The 21,940-nt window shown below is 32.0% G+C and overlaps 1 protein-coding gene across 1 annotated transcript in view; it reads left to right on the top strand.

Annotated features, from left to right (window-relative positions):
• Nucleotides 1-3,554, top strand: part of LOC124359903 (myotubularin-related protein 9) — a 29,786-nt gene extending 26,232 nt beyond the window's left edge. The window contains 4 exon segments of the mRNA XM_046813034.1: nucleotides 2,245-2,310; nucleotides 2,313-2,353; nucleotides 3,297-3,321; nucleotides 3,323-3,554. Coding sequence (XP_046668990.1) covers nucleotides 2,245-2,310; nucleotides 2,313-2,353; nucleotides 3,297-3,321; nucleotides 3,323-3,535 — 345 coding nt within the window. The 3' untranslated portion in view covers nucleotides 3,536-3,554.
• The last annotated feature ends 18,386 nt before the right edge of the window (nucleotides 3,555-21,940 follow it).

Genomic DNA, 21,940 nt, shown 5'->3' with positions numbered 1-21,940 from the left:
TAATTTTCTGATAGTCTGTTTTAAATGGTCTGATACAGCTTTTTAACTATAAATGTTGTTTTAATTTGTACTGTTTATATGTTAGTTTTAATTGTACCAGTTTGAAATATTTTAATTTAAGCTCAGCATTCTAGTCAAACTATTTTAATTTGTTATATTCATTTTTCAATGTAAATTTTGTGATAAATTATTCATTTGTGTTTCCTATTTGTAAGTATTTAAATTTTAGCACTGGTGAATATTTATTATGCAATTTTTGTTATATAGTTTTAGAAAGTAAACCACTTATGTATAAACTTACTACAGAAAAACATTACTTATTACTGTGTTATAACCACCATAGAACTTTAATAGATTATATATATTTATATTGTCTGACAATGTCTATTGTACCTGTGTGTATTTAACGACAACAAAGCTTCTTGATTCTTGATTCTTATACTGACAGAGAAGTATAGTACAAACTACCTTAGTAATACGTTTTTTTTTTTGTGATCTCCATATTAATAGCACTCAGTGTAAAGACTCCCTTTTTTATTGTAAGATGTAATTAGTGTTCTAATTTTTGCGAAAGCGTTAAGTGCAACACCATCTATAAGATTGTGTATCACGCATTGTTTTAAAACAAACCTTTCTTGAACTAACCTCCCCCTCATTTATGGAATATTCAATAACACTTTAAGACTCTCAGGTCAAATTAAGATGAGAAACAGATTTCTGCTTATTTTTTAGAAACCATCGAAGTACAAAAAAATTTAATACACACATTGTTCGTCTTAACAAGTCTTTAAAATTATGTATTATTATGTATGTTGCTATTTAAAAATTTTGACATATGAATTTGAATTTTTCTAAATTTAAGTTGGGGGGGGTCAACACCAAATACTCTTAAAAGTAGTCATGTGGCATATCAGAATGAAGCTGAGTTTCTTGTGAGCAAGAAATCGGAATCAGAATAAATAAAACTCAAATAGATTAAAAAACAGGTATTTTGTAAATTTTAACATTTTTTCAAAAAAAACTGCCACCATTTTGAAACAGATTGAAATAAGTGAATTCTGTTTTCACAAATGAGTATCTTTTAACAAAACTTTAAAGTGGTGTATGATTTGTAAATTTAAAAATTTGTAGATTCGAACACTTGACTCTTAATTTTAGAACACCCTTACATAGATTTTGGTGGACATATTTTCAATGGACTCCCCATGTGCGTTTTATGGGGAAAGCCCTTTGATTTATGTCAATACACCAAACCGTTCTTCTACTATAGATACTGCACGGGCAGCCTGCCCACCCGGTATATAAATAAATCACCAGAAGAAACACCTTGCCATAAATTTAGGTTAGTTTTACTTATAAAACAACAGTCTGACTGAGTCAGTTGCATTGAAATCAGGTGTATAAACCCTGAATATAATATTTATTGTACACACATCAATATAGCTAGGAACCAAACAGCACACAGGTTTGCGACACATCTCTACAGACAGCATACGTTGTTTCAGAGCTTTCCCATATACCGTTATGAAATAAATTAACGAAGAGTTAGGTAAAGTCAGTGGTGCATATTTATTTCTATATATATATATATATATATATATATTTACATTAATTGTATAAATGGCAATAGTTTATTGCCATTTTATTGAATTTATTGAATTCAATAAATTCAATGTTTATTGAAATTATATATATATATATATATATATATATATATATATATGTATATGTTCCACCGGTCTATGGTGAAAAACAGTGTGGCACAAATATCTGCCAACTGGTCTTTTTTTGGATTTTGGGAGCAAACGTGTTAACTTTTATTTCTGATGTTAGTCTTGCACCAAACACCATTTTACTATTTCACCTCTTACACTGAAAATCTGGCAGTTACACTACTAGGATTTAGCTAGTTATTTTCTGTTTGCTTTATTCAATTGTTTGTGTTTATTTTATAATATATAAATAGAATTTCAGTTTCATAGTAAGATTAATATTTTTACTTTTGTTCATGTACACAGTGTAATAGAAAGTATTGTAGTGGTACTAAAAATAAATTTGTGTGACAATATTCATTGTGAGTAACCTGAGTCAGCCTCTGGGGTTGTGTGTGTCAGACTGTAGTCATAAACAGTCCACTCTGAAGGAAGAGGAAAGTTTATTTTTAATTTGCACATAAACAACATTTTATTTTATCTTAAATAAATTAGTTCATGATGTATGGATGTAACCAACCTTTGATTACAGGAGGCCAGGTCTGTACTGGTACATGGCTCTGAGGGTCTGGATGCTACACTTCTTGTCACATCTCTCACACACAGATCATCCTTAACCCTGATTGCCGCACAGTTCGAGGGTAGGTACTGTACACTAAATCCAAAGGACTACACTATATCTTCTACTTTAATATTTGTAAAAACACTTTTTCTAAAATCGAATGGTTTGTAACTAGTTTTAATTTTTGCTGAAACATCTAATTTTGACTCACATTTAGTATTTTTTGGACCAATTTCTCCCATATACATGGTACAGGAGAAAATACAGTAAAAATGTATTCCAAAATTTTGGTAAAATTCTTAATTTTTGTATAGTGCCAAAAAATAGGAAGAGCACTATACCCTCAAAAATTACATAAGTTCATCCAACTCATACATGGAGTGGGAAGAAGGACACTATATATATATATATATATATATATATATATATATATATATATATATAAAATGCTCTGATAAACTTTTAAACTTAGGTTTGGCATCAAACATGAAAGAGCTGTTCCAAGGATGCAGCCGGATTTAAGTTTAAGTTGGCTGGTTCGACCATCACCTTCCTGTAGGTTAGCACCAGATCTTCTCTCCTTGAGTAGATTGCTGTCTTTACTAATTATGGGCCTGATAACATGGTCGTGAACCCCTAAGAAGGCATCTCTTTAGAGTCAGTATTTTTATGGATGATCCATTCTATACTATAATAATGATTTGACACTGACAAGAGTGAGACAGGTGTACGTTAATTAGTTGACCATTTTAGAAGTCACCAAAAACGCTGTAGGAATACTTTGTATATTTCATAAAGGATAGGTGAAAATAGTGCCAGTTATGTCTTATGTATTATTTAAATCATTTTAAAACTGTAATAAAATATATGGTTGAGTAATTTTTTGTATACCTAAATTGTTTAGTCATTCTGTATATATAATTTGAAAAATAATTTAATTTATTTAATGACAATTTTCTTAGAATTAAAATTGAAAGAATTGAAGTATGGACAAAGAGCAGATAAATGCAAGATGTGTTCAGTCTGCAGGCTCTTGTGGAGAGGGAAATGGTTGCAGGCTGGACATCCATTTCCTCGGCGACACTCACACTCCGTGTACTCTCCCAGCCGCAGCAAGCAGAACGCTCCCACATTTCTGCTGCTACTCGACTGTATCGTGCAGATCCAGACACAGTTCCCTTGTAGCTTTGAGTTTTCATCCTCTCTACTTATGTTGCTTTTTGAGCACTCTTACAGTTCACAGTTTGGTAAGATCAACTAAATCAAATCAAAATCGTTTATTCTCCAAAAAAAAAAATTACAAATGATATAATTATATTAATATATTCATGGTCTAAAAATATACAATTACCATAAATATTTGGGTTTTAACGTATATTGTGTAACATAAATTTATATTTTTTCTAATTTAATTATTTGAGAAATATTCTCACATGGGCTACTAAAGCCTGTGCGTGAGAACGAGTCACCACAAAGTACTCGATTGGTATTTCAAACCTTAAAAATTTTGTTATAACTTATTAATACCATTTAGTTTTTTTTGCAATACTTGCATTAAAACATTGTTGCATTAGTATGTGTGTTTTTTGGAGTTTTTATTATATGATTGTGATCATTGTTTAAGAAGTTCACTGTAGATGCATAATTCCTTGTGAGAGCTATGCATTATTGCTGTTACAATCAGGGATCATTTTATAGGAAAATGTTACACTCAGTAAATGCAATAAAAAAAACTAAATCTTTCTGACTAAAAATATTACTTTTTCTTTAAACAACAATTGATAAACCAGCTAGTTCAACCAGTATCAGCTCAGATAATAATATAGATGTGCTTATTCTGTGTGGGTACTGTACATACTACTTTGATCATTTGGCTGTTACTACTTATACAGTTGATATACGAGCTAGTTCAAATTATATCAGCTCAAATAATAAAGTATGAGGGCTATTCAGAAAATAGATTATTTCGCTCTGTAGCTGCTCAGGGCAGGACTATTATGGCCTTTTTGATATCAAGGCATTTCTCTGTTCAGTGGCTAACCTCCTAGCGAGAGGTTGCTGTTGCTCATTGTTGTTTTACAGTATCAGTTTAAAATGTTTGCTGCACTTTAAAATCCTGCGAGTTGTGAAATGCAGTCAGTAATACGGTTTTTGTTAGTTAAGCACAATAAACCAATTGAGATTTATCACCAACTCTGTTAACTTTATGGGAATGATGTGATTACTAAAGGTGGAGTGCGTCAGTGGTGCATTAGTTTTTAAAATGGCCAAAATAATGTGCATGATGACAAACGAAGTAAGCGGCCAAGCATTGTGATCAATGAAATTGTCTCAATGAGAAGATTAAAGAAGACCACCGATTTTCAATAACAGAACTCTCACTCTTTATCTAGTTCTCATTAGAGATTGCACCTATTCCTATAAGAACATTTGTGCTGCTTCCGGAATGACAGGATATTCTAGATGGGTAAGGTTAGGGGTAGAGACCATCTCCTGTCGAGATCCTTGAGGAAGAATATAGGACACTAACCTCAAGTCATGTCCCCTTAGAAGAAGGGGAACCAGCTCTGAACCAGCCTCTTCAGTCAAAGCAGACAGGGGGTGGCACACCCTTATGTCCATTGCACCCGAGAATCTCAACATTTGCGGTTAGTGATGTGCCGATTCTGGACATCCATAAGGTTGCCCAGATACAAGTGAAACATCGGTTTTTGCTGTGCCCAGTTTGGGTTCAGCTGGAAGGTGTAAACCTGACAAGTCAAACCCTCCTGAAGTAGATACTGAAAATCTTAACAAAAACCTATAAAAATTGGTGTAAGGCTGCTTCATTGACATTTTTGAAAAAGATGTGGGGGGGGTGGGGGGGGGGGGGGGTGGGGGGGGGGGGGGGTGGGGGGGGGGGGGGGTGGGGGGGGGGGGGGGTGGGGGGGGGGGGGGGTGGGGGGGGGGAATTACATTCTCTTTAAATTAGATTATGTTACTTCCCTTGATACACTCATCAGTTCCATAGACAATCACCAAAATGTTAAAATTTGTACGTTTAAAAATTCTAATTTTGTTTTGTACTTTAATTATTTTATTTTTTGTGAATTGAAAAACACTGCATATTTACAGCATGCTTAGCATATTTTATGAAAATTTTTTTAAAATAACTAAACCTATAGTATTATGTAAAGAAAAGAAATGATAATGTGAAGAAAAGATAGAAAATGGCTAGAAAACGAAAACATCCCCCAATAACATAAAATTTAAAATTATTACCTTTAACAGTTAACTTACCATCTGCAGTTCCCTCGACAATAGTAAAAAAGTTGACTAAATAGATAAACATTTCAAATATTTTTGTTTTAATTTGTTAAAGGCGTTTTAACAAATAACTTTTCCTTTCTTAAAAAGTTTACTGTTAATTACTATATAAACTAATTATGTCAGATAGTATATATATATATATATATATATATATATATATATAATATATATATATATATATAAAAATTATTTGTATTTTAATATTTAATAAAAAATAACATGTGTTTGTTCATAAAAAAGCTCATGCTAATAGCTAGTTTGTGAAAATGCTTATGTCTGCAGTTTGGAAAAGTATTTATGTGTTTTCGGATAATGTTTCGCTATTTAGAGTTGGATCTATTAGTATAGATGAACCCTTACAGAATCTAGAGCTAGACTGCCCCAGAACCGGGTGAGCAATTAGGAGGCGTGGGAGAATTTCCTTTTCGAAACCGTGTGAAAACGGAAGTCTTCGCTCGATAGTGGTGATTCACAAAAGTTCTATACTTCCGTGTGTTTTGTACACCGGTTAAATTGTATGTATGTGTGTGTGTGTTTGTGTAAAAACAAAAAGCATCACATCCATGTAACAAACCAAGATGGTTGTTTTCATTTTGTTTACATTCATAGTGTGAAAGAATAAAGTACGCTTGATACTAACTTCTTATTTTAGCCTCTTATGCAACCGCTATTGAGCACAGATTAAGAAAATATCCGGATAAGGAAATTAAAAGTCTTCTTAAAAATATACTTTTAACTATACATTTTTAGCAGATATTAAGTAATAGATATAAAAAACAATGTTTGCTATCTAAACTTTGACTATAAATTTAAAGATTATTATAAAACCCATATTAGTTCTTTTAACAGAAGTACGCTTTTCAAACCTGTGTATGTATATACGCGTATATAAGGCAAAATTAACGATTAAAAAAATACTAAGACCGGAGTAAATTAAAATGGCCATAAATATTCATATTTTTACATATTTTATTGATCGTAGTATCAAGGCAAACTCAACATTGGCGTCGGAAATATAATTCACTCGAACCAAAAGTGCTCACACGTGTGCCTAAGAAATTGCGAGCTAAACCGCGGGTCACTGCTAGTAAATAAATCTAGTAAAAAAATAGTAAAACAGTCTTGTTAATAAAAATTGCACTAGCGAGTTTGTTAAATCAATTGTACGAGGGTCGTCCAGAAAGTAAAGAACGTTTTGTTATAAGTCAATAAAAACAAAAGATAAGACCATGAAAATTTATTTATAAATACTTATAAACTTACTCTATTTTTCTACAAAATCGTCGGAACTGTCAAGGCACTTGTTGTAGCGTGGCACCAGTTTTTCTATACCGACGTTATACTGTTCTGCCGCCAAGGAATGAAGCCACGTTTTTACTCCTTCTTTGAGGTCTTCGTCACCCAAAAAGTTTTTTTTTTCCGCCTAAAAACACTTTCAACTTTGGAAACAAGTGATAGTCACTCGGAGCCAGATCTGGACTATACGGAGGGTGTCCGAAGATTTGCCATTTGAAAGAATTGAGTTCTGCTTTGGTTCGTGCACTGCAATGAGGCCGAGCATTGTCGTGGATCAGCACCACTTTCGACGACAGCATTCCGCGTCATTTGTTCTGAATAGCGCGGCGAAGCCGATGCAAGGTCTCGATGTAGGCCTCTGAGTAGATTGTTTCGCCTCTCGGCATGAACTCCACATGGATTAGGCCTTTTCGGTCCCAAAAAACTGTTGCCATCAATTTCCTGGTGTTCAAATTTGGTTTTTCTTTCCTGTTTTTTGTTGGTGAATTCGAGTGATGCCATTCCATTGACTGGAGCTTTGTCACCGTAAACTGCCTTAATTTGCCTATAAATTTCAATAGGTCGAACATTCTGTGCATTCAGAAACAGTATCACACTACGCAGTTCACACTTGGCGGGATTTTCAATTAACGCCGCCATTTTAAAACTTTCACAGGAGACGCAAACGTGACCTCACGGTACCGCTACTCAGCTCACACTGAGGCAGAAGGTGTGGCTAACGAACAAGCTATCTACCGCGGTGGTGGGTGAACTGCGCCGCCCGTGATGCGCAATCGTTCTTTACTTTCTGGACGACCCTCGTATTAACATGATTTTAACTTTCAAAATAACTAGGATTTTGTTCACCAAATCAATCGTTTTCATGAATGTTAACTAGATTGACAACACATGACACAGCCCTTCTTACACTATGGTTGGAAGGTTTGTTTCACGTTATAATGACATATGGTTTTATTATCCTTGTTACTTAAAATTGAAGGAGAGGATTATAAGACTATTAAAACGACAAATGTATACTAAGGTTAACTTAACTAGATTAGTATCTATCGTAAAATGTTAAAGTTTGGTATTCCTAACTTTTGTAATTTTTAAAAGTGAAAAATTAAAAGCATTTATAAAGAGTGATAGCTTAAAAATTTGGCATGCGGAAATTATGTAACTTCCGCTGCTGCAGGTATATCTTATAAGTATAGGTTATAACAGAAATATTACAGCTTCTTTTATGTTTCAAAATGTAATTTTTTAAATGGCGCTGTCCTCTTAAATCCATGAAAATGTATGGAAACTAGGAAATGTGTTCTTAATATAAAACTTGTAGGCTAATTTCTAATATAACCTTACATATATTTTTCCCAACAAAATACTTTTTAAATTGTATTAATTATTTTTCATTGTGTTTTTTGATGTTTTGATGCAGATAAAGCAACAATTTGTTTTCAAAGGTGTTAACATTTTTTTAATAACCCTTCTTTTTTTTTTAAAGGCGTTTGTATAACACTACTGAGATATTGTTACGGCACTATAGCCCATAAGTTTTTAAATAATGTTGAGGATTTTTGTAATCACTGACTTTATTCAGGACATGCGAATCTTCTTTAGAGTTATTATGTCACACGGTTCTGTAGTATTTAAATGTTCTGTGATTAATGACATTAGAGTTTCCTTTATATTTGTTAAATTTTCAGTGTCAGATCTAGTGGAGGCTTGAGAAGTTTATCTCATTGATGCTGACAACTGGTAGGTGGGAACAATCTTATAAATAAAAATGAATGGCAAAATGTGTCGGTAAGCGCTAATCTCGATAACGGCTGGACCAATTCGCTTACCTAATTCTTTTTGTAAAATGTCCATTGAAATCCGAGGAAGGTTTTTATGAAGAAAAAGTTAAGAAAAGTTACCTGGAATATTTTGGAATTCAGAAAAAATTGTAGTTTTTACGTTTCATCATTCAAATTAAACTGGCACTAAACAGCTGTTGACAGCTATAGTTCGACAAACTTTCTGAAACATCTGTTTACATTTAAATTTTATCATTAATAAGTAAACAGTGCTTCATCGGTAGTGTAATGCAGATAGTAAATAAAACATTAATATATAAACTTTACTCCAGATTGCGCCAGTGACGAATTAAAATCATCTAATGCATTAAAAGCTGTTAAAAACTAACCTTAATGAACAAAGTTATGAATGTTTTCACATAAGTTATTTTAACTGGTGGGCTTCCTTGACATTATGATATTACATTTTAATAATGGCTTATGGAAAAACAGAGAAATGAATACTGACATGCCTCAATGATTCATTCTTTCCCTGGCTACAATCCAAAAAACAAGTGTAACACAAAACTTTAATAACGATTATTTTGGAATGTTGCATAATCTTAATAAGGATTTCCCCCTTATACCGAAAGTACATATTAAGTAGGTAGGACCTCCCCCTACTTCGTAATAGGCTTTTCAGTCCTACTTATGTGTGTATTTTCTTCATCAGGACAAGGCAAACTCAACTATGTCAACACGATTTTGACCAAAATAGATTTCCGAGAACTAGATAATCGAACGTATATAGTATTTTGATCGAGGCAATATGGCAAGCTAAACTGTGACATAGTAGATTAAGTGAATTTAAACTGTCTTAAGTAGGCACTTTTTAACCGAAGTAGGCATCTTGGTCCTACGCAAGTTATATATATTTTTCTTCGTCAGAACAACAAGGCAAACTCTACTAAGGTACTGGACCTGAAGTATATGACAAGGACTGGAAATACACGCTTTTTGACCGAAGTGAGTTTCCGAGACTTGTGTGATCCGAGATTTGTGTTTTTTTGATCGGGATGACAAGGCAGATTCAGCTGTTACGTTATGTTATAATGAATTAGAACCATAAATGCTCTTACACGTGCCAAACATGATATAATAATTAAGTTAAACTCTGATACTATTTACCATCAACTTAAATTATATCTATCTGATGTATGCCTACTTACGTTTTAAAATTGTTATAGGACTCCCCTAATATTACATCATAATTGCTTTTACTAAGTAATATAAGGACTTCTTTTTTAAAGATTGCGTGTGAAGCTGCGAGTAACAGCTAGTGTTATAACATAAAAGAAAAGCTATTGAGTAGAATTATATCTTTACCCAATACCCTTCTCAGAATTTTTAGTTTTATAGTTGTATAAACCCTTCCACATAATTTTATCAGACCCATTTAGAAGGGACACGCAAACTCGAGACCAGTTGCCATAAAACTATTGTCTGGTAATGACACCATTTCGAGGAAGGAACCACGTCACCCGAGCCTTTATCTGAGACTACCTCACTGTTAATTCTGTTCCATTTCATTGATATTTAAACGTTAATTAATTTGAACTGTAAAAATCATGCAATGCTAACAAACATCTTTTTACAACTTATACATGAAATTAACAAATCGATTACATGGAATAGTTGACACGCCAAATATTCTACGTAACAATATACCATATATGACGCCTGGGACTCGCTTATTGGAGGAAGAAAACGTATTATAAATTTTTAATATTAAAGCTCGTATGGATTAAACAGAGGTAAACATTAATTTAATACTAACAAATGACCGTTATAATTTTCAAAATAGACGAATAGAATAACATGATAATGATGCATTGACTTAAGAGAAAAAATCCTTCCAGAAGTTCCCTATTCTTAGAGTTAATAATATAATTAAATGGCGGTACCATTACATCAAAATTTTATATAGGCTAAGGTCAGTCTGGTACACATGATGTTTCTTAAATACTCATAGAAATAGTAATACCATTGAAGCATTTATTTGATATTGACTATGTTTAATAAGTCATAAGTTGCAAACCTAAAACATGTGGTTTTAACGCACAAACCTCGGAAATTGTTTGCTCCTTAAAATACAAAGTATGACCTCAATATTAGCTTTATATTATAATATGCATCATATACATTTGATAACGTACTGTATCGTTGAACTTAATATTTTAGTGCGGAAATATCAAAATACACGTTATTGGCATAAGAATGTGTATTTAGAATCTCATTGAAAATCGAATGGAAAACTTCAAATGTGATCATGTATACAAAACGTAACACGTGTACGTTCTTACTGGAATTTATTGGAGAGTACATAACAACTCCAGATATCGTAACTACACTGAGGGCAGTTTCCCACTGAGGCATCAAAGAGTAGAGGAAAAGTTTATTTTTTACTCATAAATGTTAAATGCCAATTTAAACGTGTTTTAATTTCTATACGATGAACATTGAGTTCAATAGTGGTGCATGTCACTGTGTGAATTGGCTGAGCATTCGCGAAAATCCGTACATTAGTCTTATGTGTCACCATATTGGCAACAAAAATTCATACAATAATAAATTTATAGACCGGCTGAGTACACTCGTATGAAATTTTAATACATGATGGAGAATTGGTTGGTAATACTTTTGTTACAGTATGAGATCCATCGATACTTTATTTTATCTATCTATCTATCTATCTATATACATTCATTAAATTTGTATAAGTGGCACTAGCCTAATTTAATTTCAATAAACATTGAATCGCAAAAAGCACTTGCTCCGCCGGGACTCGAACCCGGATCTTTCACTTGCCGGGTGAATGTACATACTACCATTACATCACAGAGCCCTCACTTTTTACGATTCAACTATTTTTTATTTGGCCGTTTCTTTCAACTTATTATTGTTTCAAGGCAGGAGTACGCGCACTACTTGTTACAGAAGTTGCATGATATATTTCAAGTCTATACATCATTTCATTTTTTAGATATCCTGCGGACAGACAGCCAGATAATCATACAGAAAGGAATTTTTACATCCCCCTGGCATACAGAAGTCATTGTGCCAGTCTAATGAGTGACAGGATACAATGACGCTCAGCCGAAAAGCATGAGTAGACATGCACCAAAATGGAGCTCTTTCTTGTCTAGGTACAAATGAAGTTTCATATAAAATTGAAAGCTTACAAAAATAAGACATCCTTAGAAAAATCTTGCGGATGGATAGGGTACTTGTGTTACCATGCCACATGTAAAAATATCATATGACTGTACACAGTTGCTTACAAATGTATTTCTTCTGCGATTTTCGCGTTACTATCACGGTTAACCACAATAGCAATTTAAAAGTGATCGCTATAAAGTCAATGACGATATATAAGTCAATTCATTCTCGAGATATTGTGCGGTCATACAGACTTACAGAAGTTAAATGTTTCATTCTTCTCAGTTGAGTGGCTTCGGTACTGTCAATCGGCGGCTTCTGTCATTCGAATTCCTTATAGTGTATGTTTGGAGTTGTAGTTGTCGAAGTCTACTATTAGTGCTTTAATTTGTTTGCAGCTTTCTCATTTTAACTTTAATTTGAATGTTGGGTAGTGTTTGATTAACCATTTAATAATAATTAGAAACCTCAACCTGTTTCCGACAGAAATAGAAATACGAATGATAAATATTACTAAATGTTAATAAAAACACTAATTTCCAAATTGTTTATTTTTTGCACAAGGCCTTTCAAAACCAAAGGTTTCATCTTCAGGCAACTCCACAAATAAATATTTACATACTGTTTGTTACAATTAATATTAAAATAACATATGGTGTAAAAATGAAATACAATCATTTTCAATCTTTATGTAATCTTCTTCTCAATTTATTCAAAAATTAAACTCTAGTCAAATCTAATTTTTCATACTGGATGAAATATTTCCAAAAGAGTTTTGTATTTGCATTTTTACACCATATGTTATTTTAATATTAATTGTAACAAACAATATGTAAATATTTATTTGTGGAGTTGCTTGAAGATGAAACCTTTGGTTTCAAAAGGCCTCGTCCAAAAAATAAACAATTTGGAAAAGTAGTGTTTTTATTAACATTTAGTAATATTTAAAGAATTTTCCAATAATTGCTCCGAGAATCTTCAATACGAATGATAGTTACATTATTTCAGTTTATGTAACTGAGTGAAATATATTTTGAATACAAGTAATTGAATACAACTTAGAAACAAGTAATAGGAATCATAACAAGAATTTAATCTTTTAAAATTTTTTTTATATTTCATAAATACAACTATTACCAGAATTTAAATTTAGTTCAATAATATACATGTATAATAAACAAAATATTTATATCCAGTACGAATACAAAGTATTTGCCCTTATATCAGATGTTAGGACTAAACTTGGTACAGACGCAGCGCCTTCATGCCTACCGGGCTAGGAGTTGACTGATTGACCCTGTTTCGTTTTAAAACGCTTGTTTGGGACGGAGGGGCGTTGAGACAACGATCAGTTGAGTAAACACCCTCGAATGTCTTATGTGAGTTTAGATGCATTATAGGGTCTTTGCGTCAATGACCCCATTTGTAGTTCTAAACATATATTCTTGATATGGGTCGTTGTGACAAAGAACCTTTTGATTTAACTTTTAGTTTTCTTAATAAATCGGGTCGTTGTCACAACGCTTCGTAGAGTAAAAGACCCTTTGTTATTTGTTATTTTTTCAGAAAGGGTCGTTGAGTCAACGATTAGTAGTGTAAAAGACCCAACACTAATATTGCAAATATAAAAATAGGGTCGTTGAGACAACAATTCGTAGAGTAAAAGAGCTGCCCCCTGTAGAATACACATGTAATTGTTAACAAACAATTGCCAACATAGCGCTACTGTGTGGCAGGCTGAAATCCATCATTGTAGGTCAGATGGATGAAATTGCGGTATAAGACTGTGATTTTGCCAGTATACAAGTCATATCCTCTACCTTCTGCTTTTAAATAATAGAAATGACAGCTTATAAAATTCGCTTTCAGAATATATTACATTTATATAAAAATTTATGGATGTACTGTCTATTTATAGAGAATCTATTTATGTGCAACTACACAAAGTACGACATTTACAATAAATGAAAATCAGTGGTTGTCTGTTTACTGCCGAGTGGGTAACGCCCGCACAGAGAACCAGCAGACATGCGGATTTGACAAATATACTTAGAAAAATACGAACTTGAACTAAAATATGATTTATATAATCACATTATTTTGTTACTGTATGTTTCTAAATAGTTTATATATATATATATATATATATATATATATATATATATATATATATATATATATAGAACTATAAAAACTTGTTTTAAGAATGTAAACTTCTGATCAGTTTTTGTCAACAAAGACACAGCAGACTCCACGATGTGTTAAAACAAATATAGAAAATAAAAATTATACCTACAATATTAACCCATTGAGCGCCGATATAAATTTAGTATTTTTTTTAGATTACGCTCATTTAAGGTGAAAAATTCCTTAAAGCTATTTTTTTTTATTCATTCCTAATGACTAATAACACACACAAAAAAATAAATTTTACAATAATGTAATACTTGCATTAAAATAATCACATTTTTTCATAATAATGGAAAATTTCAATAAAAATCAAATTCAGGTAACAGAGTAATCAAATACATGTGATGAAAAATATGAAAACTATGTACAAGGATAAGAAAACAAATAATGTGTAATATGCTGATCTTGATTAGTTTATAAGTTCTGATGATAGATTTAGGCAGTTGTATGGTAAACTTCAAAACAAAAATCGGGATGAAGCCATGGGGTCTCGGGACATAACTTGCAGCCATAATTACACAACAGAAAAGAAACAATAAAACTTGATTATAACACCTAAAACATGGTAACAATAACTTTTTACAACTGTTTGTATAAGGAATGAAAACGCAAGAACACTTCCAAAGGCACAATGCGTGCTCCACTGACAGTCGGTAATGGCGGATAGTATTATCATCGCTGTATAGACGGGAGTGGGAGAACAGCTGCCAGCAACAAAACAATTTATTGTTTACCTACTGCAGCCAACTGACAGCTGCAACTGGATTATTTTGTCAAGCCAGTACATTACTTAGTATTGTGGCTTATATATTGAACTTATAAATTTAAAAAACAGTAATAAAATATATTTTTATCGATCAGCGGATTATTTAGTCTTTGGCGTCATAAGACCTAACAACATCGCAGATTATTCCGTCTACGGCGTGCTAAGGGTTAATATTGTATTTAGCAAATTATAGCTAAATACAATATTATTTGTTAAACTCCAGTAATTTACTTTTTAATTTATCTATCGCCATTTCTTCATACAGAAAGGGTTAGCAATCGGTAATTTGCGCACTGCCAATCAGCTGTCGTCCGTGAATACACTTATTTGGATTCGAGATTTAGCTCCTACACTAGTTGTCATATTATCAAATCATGATTTTCCAAGTGTATTTTTAGTACTCCTGTTAGTAAAAGAAATAAGAGTGATACGAGCCGTGGTATATAGTATTGGAATTGATTCGTTACTAGTAAAAATTCCAGGGATTATAAACATTCATGCAATTAAGATAATGCAATAATATGGCTAGGTCACAACAGGTTCATTAAATTATAGTCATAGTCTACAAAACACAACGTAAGGCTCATCATAAATGACTACTTTGCTTTAACAGTTCGAATTGTCCAAACATACCGTCACGTGTGGGAAAGTCATTTTTATGAATGAATGATAGGGAGAATCGATGAGATTTCCACCATCCAATGCCACTCTAATGACGTAAACTGACGTGCGTAGTAGATTCGGCCGGCTGGTCATCTGCAGATTGGCGACAATATTAACTCTACAACTGGCAGTCGCCTGATTATCAGTCGAAATTAATGTTTCTGTAGTGGCAGTCGCCTGAAAATCAGTCGATTTGACACGTGCCCGTTTGACATTTGTTGTAATCAATACACGAACTAAACTGCAATGATTCATATACCACTGGAATCAGAAATAGTTGCTGATTTGATCGATGTATTTTGTTTTGTTTTGTATGCCATGATTTAAGTATGACATATTGAAAACGAGAGTTGTTTGTAAACAGTCGGCCATTGTTGTTGTATTGGTACCCGGTCGCGTTATTCTTGTCCATCTAAAACGTAAGTTTATTACACGAAATAAGTGTTTTTATGTAATAAAAGTGTTTATTTATGCATATAAATTCTTGTAGATTGTGTTTTATCAGTTTATTTTGTGATGTTATGAAGAAATATATTTGAAAAAAATATATTAGTGAGCTTTTGTATTCTAGGCTATGTGCAGTGTTGTGATAGTTTTAGTTAGCTTTAGGATAATTTTCATATGCGATGATCATGATATAAAGCTTCTTTATTTATTTTTATAGGCTTACTTTTAGTGTATTTTATGAATTTTTCGAGTAATAAATAAGGTTTTGATGAATTTTATAACACAGTCGTATCCATAGCAACGAATTTAGCCGTAGTGTACTTTCTTCAGTTTAGAGTATTTCATAATTGTTTTAATAAAAAAAAATGTAAACTATACATTTTCTAAAACTATAAAAAATTTTCAACATTTTGGATATTTTGGAAATATTTTTTTTTCACACAATATGTTTTTTATAGGTGTACCCCCACCACTTTTACATACATTTTTTAAAAATAAACTTAGTAAAAGAGTGATACATTTTTTATATTTTGGGGTGTTTATTTACATAAATAAAAAGTACATTTTCTTGTGAAAACAATGATATATAATACATATAGGTTTATAATCAAATTATATTTAAAAAAAATTAAAAACCGATACTACTGCAAAACACCTCAAAATGGCCTGCCACTTGAGGACATTTCAATTGCCAGCTCGAGGGTTAAGCTGCGCTTACTGGAAAGTAAAGTTACTAGAGAATTTACCTAACTACTGTCCCTTAATGTGAACAAGGCGAGGAATTTTATTAGTGAGAACTGTTGCAAGTACTTACTACAGCTATATCGCTTATTGTTATGGAAGTCTGTTCACACATGACAGTGATGTCTCGGCAAAGTTTATAATTAAAATTTTAATGGCCGACACTGCTCTCTAGTTCTTGCAAACAACTGTCAAACACTGGTTGAGGTAGCATTTGTGAGAGCTTTTGCACCCATTAAGACTGGTGATATTTACTGTTGGACACAACATTTTTCCAACAGTGTTATTGCAGCTAGTTTATTTGATGTTGCTATTGCGATATCATCACTTTCTTTGTTTTAACCTACGTAATCTGATGGCCAATAGGATCATGTGGGCGGTAGGTGCTGGATCGAGCGGCGATAAAGTTTAATGTTTATATTGCACACATCAGGAACACTTGACAGTGGCCACGACAAACATGAATGCCATTTTGTAATTTCCCCCGGTTCTACAGGAAAATTTCCGGGTTATTCCCGGTCAGATAACCACACTGTATATGGTTTTTTTTTCTATTAGGAGAAGAAACTGAGAAACCTCTCATTGAACAAGTCTTAAAAAGACTTTCATGCTTGCTTCCAGAATGACAGGATATTCAGGGTTAGTAAGGTTTGGGGTAAGCACTGTATCCTGTCGAGATCAGATCTGTTCCAACCTCTCCACTTAAAGTGGACAGGGGGTAGCATTTCTTTATGTCTTGGCTAGAAACATTAAGGGCGTCTCACCGATTCCAACAGTCTTTGCAAAAGACTAGACATCAATCCACCCTTGCATCCCAATATCTTGACATTTACGGTTAACGATGTGCCGCTCCTAGACATCCATACAGTTGCCCAGATTTAAGTGACACATCGGTTTTGCTGTATCCCAGTGTAGTTTATATAACAAATAATGAAACAAATTATGTATTCCATAATATGGCTAAAACATTGAATAAGTGTACTTACTATTAAACTCAAAGATATACACCTGCCAGAGTGAACCCTTCTGGGGTTTGATATATGGTTATTATGGTTTAAACTTGGTTCTGTTAATACTGTACCTACATGAAATGTTTAACAATAGCACAGGGGTAATATGCTTACTGAAAAAAAAAAAAACATTAATTTGCCAATGAACCATTGTACGTTTAAAGAATTGGAGATGTAAAATAAGTCATCAAGTTTGCAACTCTTAGAAGATACACCATTTTCTATACATTCATCACATCACTGATGCTTGTTTTATATTTATAATTACTGTACATCACCTTCCAGCTTCAGAATTAGTTTTTAAGTCACCAAAAAAGAAAATCACAAAAGTAAATGGATAACTGATGAAATTAAATACAAGCAGTGTAAATTGATAGACTTAGAAAAAAACTGTAGGATACTTAAGGATATAAAATTAAAATCAAAAGTTAAAGAAATGAAAAAGGAATTGAAACATGCTATATATATTGAAAAAAGCAATACTTTGATCAAAAGATTAATAATTCTTGCAACATTTCAAAATCAACATGGCAATTAATTAAAACAGAAATAAATAAAAAACCAGTTTGTAAAAAAAATATTACACTTTTTAGAGATATAAACAAGGAAGTTGTAAGAGATCCAATACAGGTTGGAAATATATTTAATAAGTTTTTTGTAAACGTAGTTGATAAAACAGTATTACCCAATTTACCTTCTAGAAATGAAAAACAATTAAATTTTCCACATGCTCATACGACAAATAATAGATTTAGATTTAATCAGATTTCAGAAACTCATTAAAAAAAAATTGCCATGTCTTTTGAAAATAAACCATCATCTGGAAATGATGAGGTTACTATACAACTAATAAAACAATCTCTTCCATTCATTTTACAGCCATTAGTCCACTTAATAAATTCATCTCTAATTTCAAGCTATTTTCCGAATCAACTAAAGATTGCCAGATTAATCCCAATTTTCAAAAAAGGTAACCCAAATGACCCCTCATGTTATAGGCCAGTGTCTCTTCTTCCTGTGTTTTCTAAAATATTTGAAAAAGTAGTTTATATTCAATTAGTAAATTATTTAGAAAACAATAAATTATTAGATAAGCAACAACATGGCTTTAGATCGGGAAAGTCCACTACTACCGCTGGCATTGACTTTATTCAGTCAATAATCAACTCGGTGGATAGGGGTGAAAAGGTAATTGGATTTTTCTTGGATCTCACACGGGCATTTGATAGCGTCTCACACCAAGAACTTCTAATCTCTCTTAACAATCTAGGTATTCAAAATAGAGAATTATTATGGTTTGAATCATATTTAACAGAGAGGAAACAATACGTGGAAATAGAACACAAATCATCTAAATTAAAACCGAGCAGGTGTCACATTATAAGAAAATATAAGTCTGAAATAGAAACCATTAAATACGGAGTCCCTCAAGGATCCATTTTGGGCCCATTACTTTTCCTCTGTTACATTAATGGACTACCTAGGGTGGTTCCGCAGGACTGTGGCATTTGTTTGCAGATGATACCAACATCACCATATCAGGTAATTCAGAAGAAGATATAGAAATATCTTCTCACATTAGTCTAAATTTAGTTAAACAATATTTAGATAACAAACAATTACTCTTAAATTCAACTAAATCAAATTTCATTTAGTTTTCCACTCAACAATCAAGAATAACACCCAAATTTGATATTAATTTAAATAATAATGATATATCCCAAGTTGAGCACACAAAATTTTTAGGACTCATAATTGACGAGAATCTGTCATGGAACAAACACACTGAGCACGTAATTTATAAAATGTCTTCTGGTATCTATGCACTCCGACAGATGTCGCAGATTTGTAGTATACAGACATTGCGGACTATATATTTCTCACTAGTACATTCACACTTAGCTTATGGAATTAGTATATATGGTGCAACGACAAAGAAAAATTTAGACAAAATTTTACACCAACAAAAGAGAGCTCTTAGAGCAATGTTTAGACTAAAAAAAAACAGAATCTGTCAAAAATTTGTTTTCAGAACACAAAATTTTAACTGTTTACAGTCTATACATATATGAGACAGTGATATATATAAAACAAAATGAGAGAAATGCAAAACCTACAAAAATTTTACATCATTATAATACTAGATTTAAAAGAAATGTCCCTCAGCACAAACTAGAATTTTTCAAAAAAAGAACTGATTTTATGGGCCATAAATTTTTAACAAAACTACCAACAAAAATAATAAATGAACAAAATTTTATTAAAATGAAAAAAGAGTTAAAAATATATTTGATAAATCTGGCTCTGTACTCCCTTGATGAGTTTTGGGAGGGAAGGTAGATTGGGAATGCCTGGTATGTAATTTTAGTATTTCATGTATATAAGCTTCTGGATTGTTTATTTCTTATTACATTGTATAATTTTAATTTTAAATGACATATAGATTAATTAGTATATTGTAAAAAACTTATTGACACTATTCATGTACACGCTGTACTATGTACGAATAAAGAATTTTTGAATCTTGAAGTTCTATTATTATATTCAATTTAAACAGTCAGCCAATATAACAAAATTATCCTAACAATGAACAAGTTGTTCCAAAAACAAAAAGAGGAATAATAGGTTAGTAATCCTAACGAACGAAATAGTTTAGTTTACTTGTTGCGTCTTAAGGACAATCCAAAGATATAATTTAAAATAAACAAATCATCTAGAACAGTTCAAGGCCAAACATATAATTAGCATGTCTTAACGAGGTCCTGTACCATTATCACATAAGAAATACCAGTACTTGAGTAAGAAAATACTAACCAAATTTTTAAAATTAAATTAAAATATAAAACTTTAATTTTTTATAGATACCTATGATTTAAAACTCGAACTTCCACACATTTCCATAAAACAGTGATAAAAAGAATTCAAAATACTGCAATATGTTTAACATATCTAAGACCATTCTTTATTACGACTGTTAAGAAGTTGATAAGCTATGAACCTGATTTTCATGGTTTCTTCTTCAAGCTGGGTGTAATTCCTTTTCTAACTAGCCTTAATAAAAATAAAATATGAGCAATGAGGAATTAATATCAACATCTGAACTTGATTGATTACTATTACTATCAACTAAATTGACATGATTTGAATGAATCAGGATGATTAGGCTCATTGGACCTAGTATACAAGTATAACGCAAATCTTCATAGAAGCAGACTAGTTTTCAATATTGGTTATCTATAGAAAACAATAATTCTTACAATAATAATAGTGTTAAAATTGGTAAAACAATGTATTAGCTATTAGAATTTAATACAGTGGAGTGGGGATAGTTTGTCACAAAGAAACATTAAAAAATTTTAATATCCACAAATTTAAATTGCAAAAATTTCTTGATTAGAGTTAATTACTTCACTCCATATTTAAGTAACAAAAATCTCACTTTAGGAAACATAGTTAAATACTCTTTCTTTATATTGTATATTTAATGTATTCAATTAAAACAATGTAATAAACACTAAATAAAAAGTCAAGCAATAAGAAAATTATTACGCACAGGGTACGCACACACTTTAACAGAAGTATCACGACAATGATTTTGAATATGATGAGGAAGATTATGGGTTTGAGAGATGGTGAATGGCATACTGAGATGGTTCACATTGTAAATTTATGGAAATTAAACAGGTGCACAAGTGGTGTGAAGGGAAGGAGAATCTCTGCTCAGTTACAATAGCTACGGCCTCTTCAGTCCAGCTGCCATGTGTGAGTCCAGTAGTCCAGTTATAGTGAGTCAATTACAGAATAAAAGTGTGTTTATTGCTACCTCACTGACTTTTAGAAATTTTAGCTCAGATTAATGTATGATGAATATACAAATTATCGATTTCAAATGTTTTTATTATCCATGTTCCAGCATATTACATTATATTTGCTTCATATAGAAACTGTATTAATACTTAAAATGGGGTTATCTTATATATTTTTTCATCACAATTTATCCTCGACATGAGAAAATACTATACTATAAGATGAAAAGCATAGTAAAGTTTTTTTTATTTAATCCAAAAAACGAGACTTTTTTTATCAAAGTAAGGTCAGTTTGAACATAAGTACACAACAAAAGGTTATTTCAAAAAAGTAAATTTATTTTTAGAAAGAACATACTTCACTCTATTTTTCGATGTAGTTGTCAAGTTTGTTCAAACACTTATACCTCTCAACCAATTTTAAAATACCCTCTTTACAAAAACTTGCCGTCTGCTTCGATA

This window comes from Homalodisca vitripennis, chromosome 4, assembly GCF_021130785.1.
Source record: "Homalodisca vitripennis isolate AUS2020 chromosome 4, UT_GWSS_2.1, whole genome shotgun sequence".
NCBI lineage: Eukaryota > Metazoa > Arthropoda > Insecta > Hemiptera > Cicadellidae > Homalodisca > Homalodisca vitripennis.
This window is presented reverse-complemented; position numbering and strand designations above follow the sequence as displayed.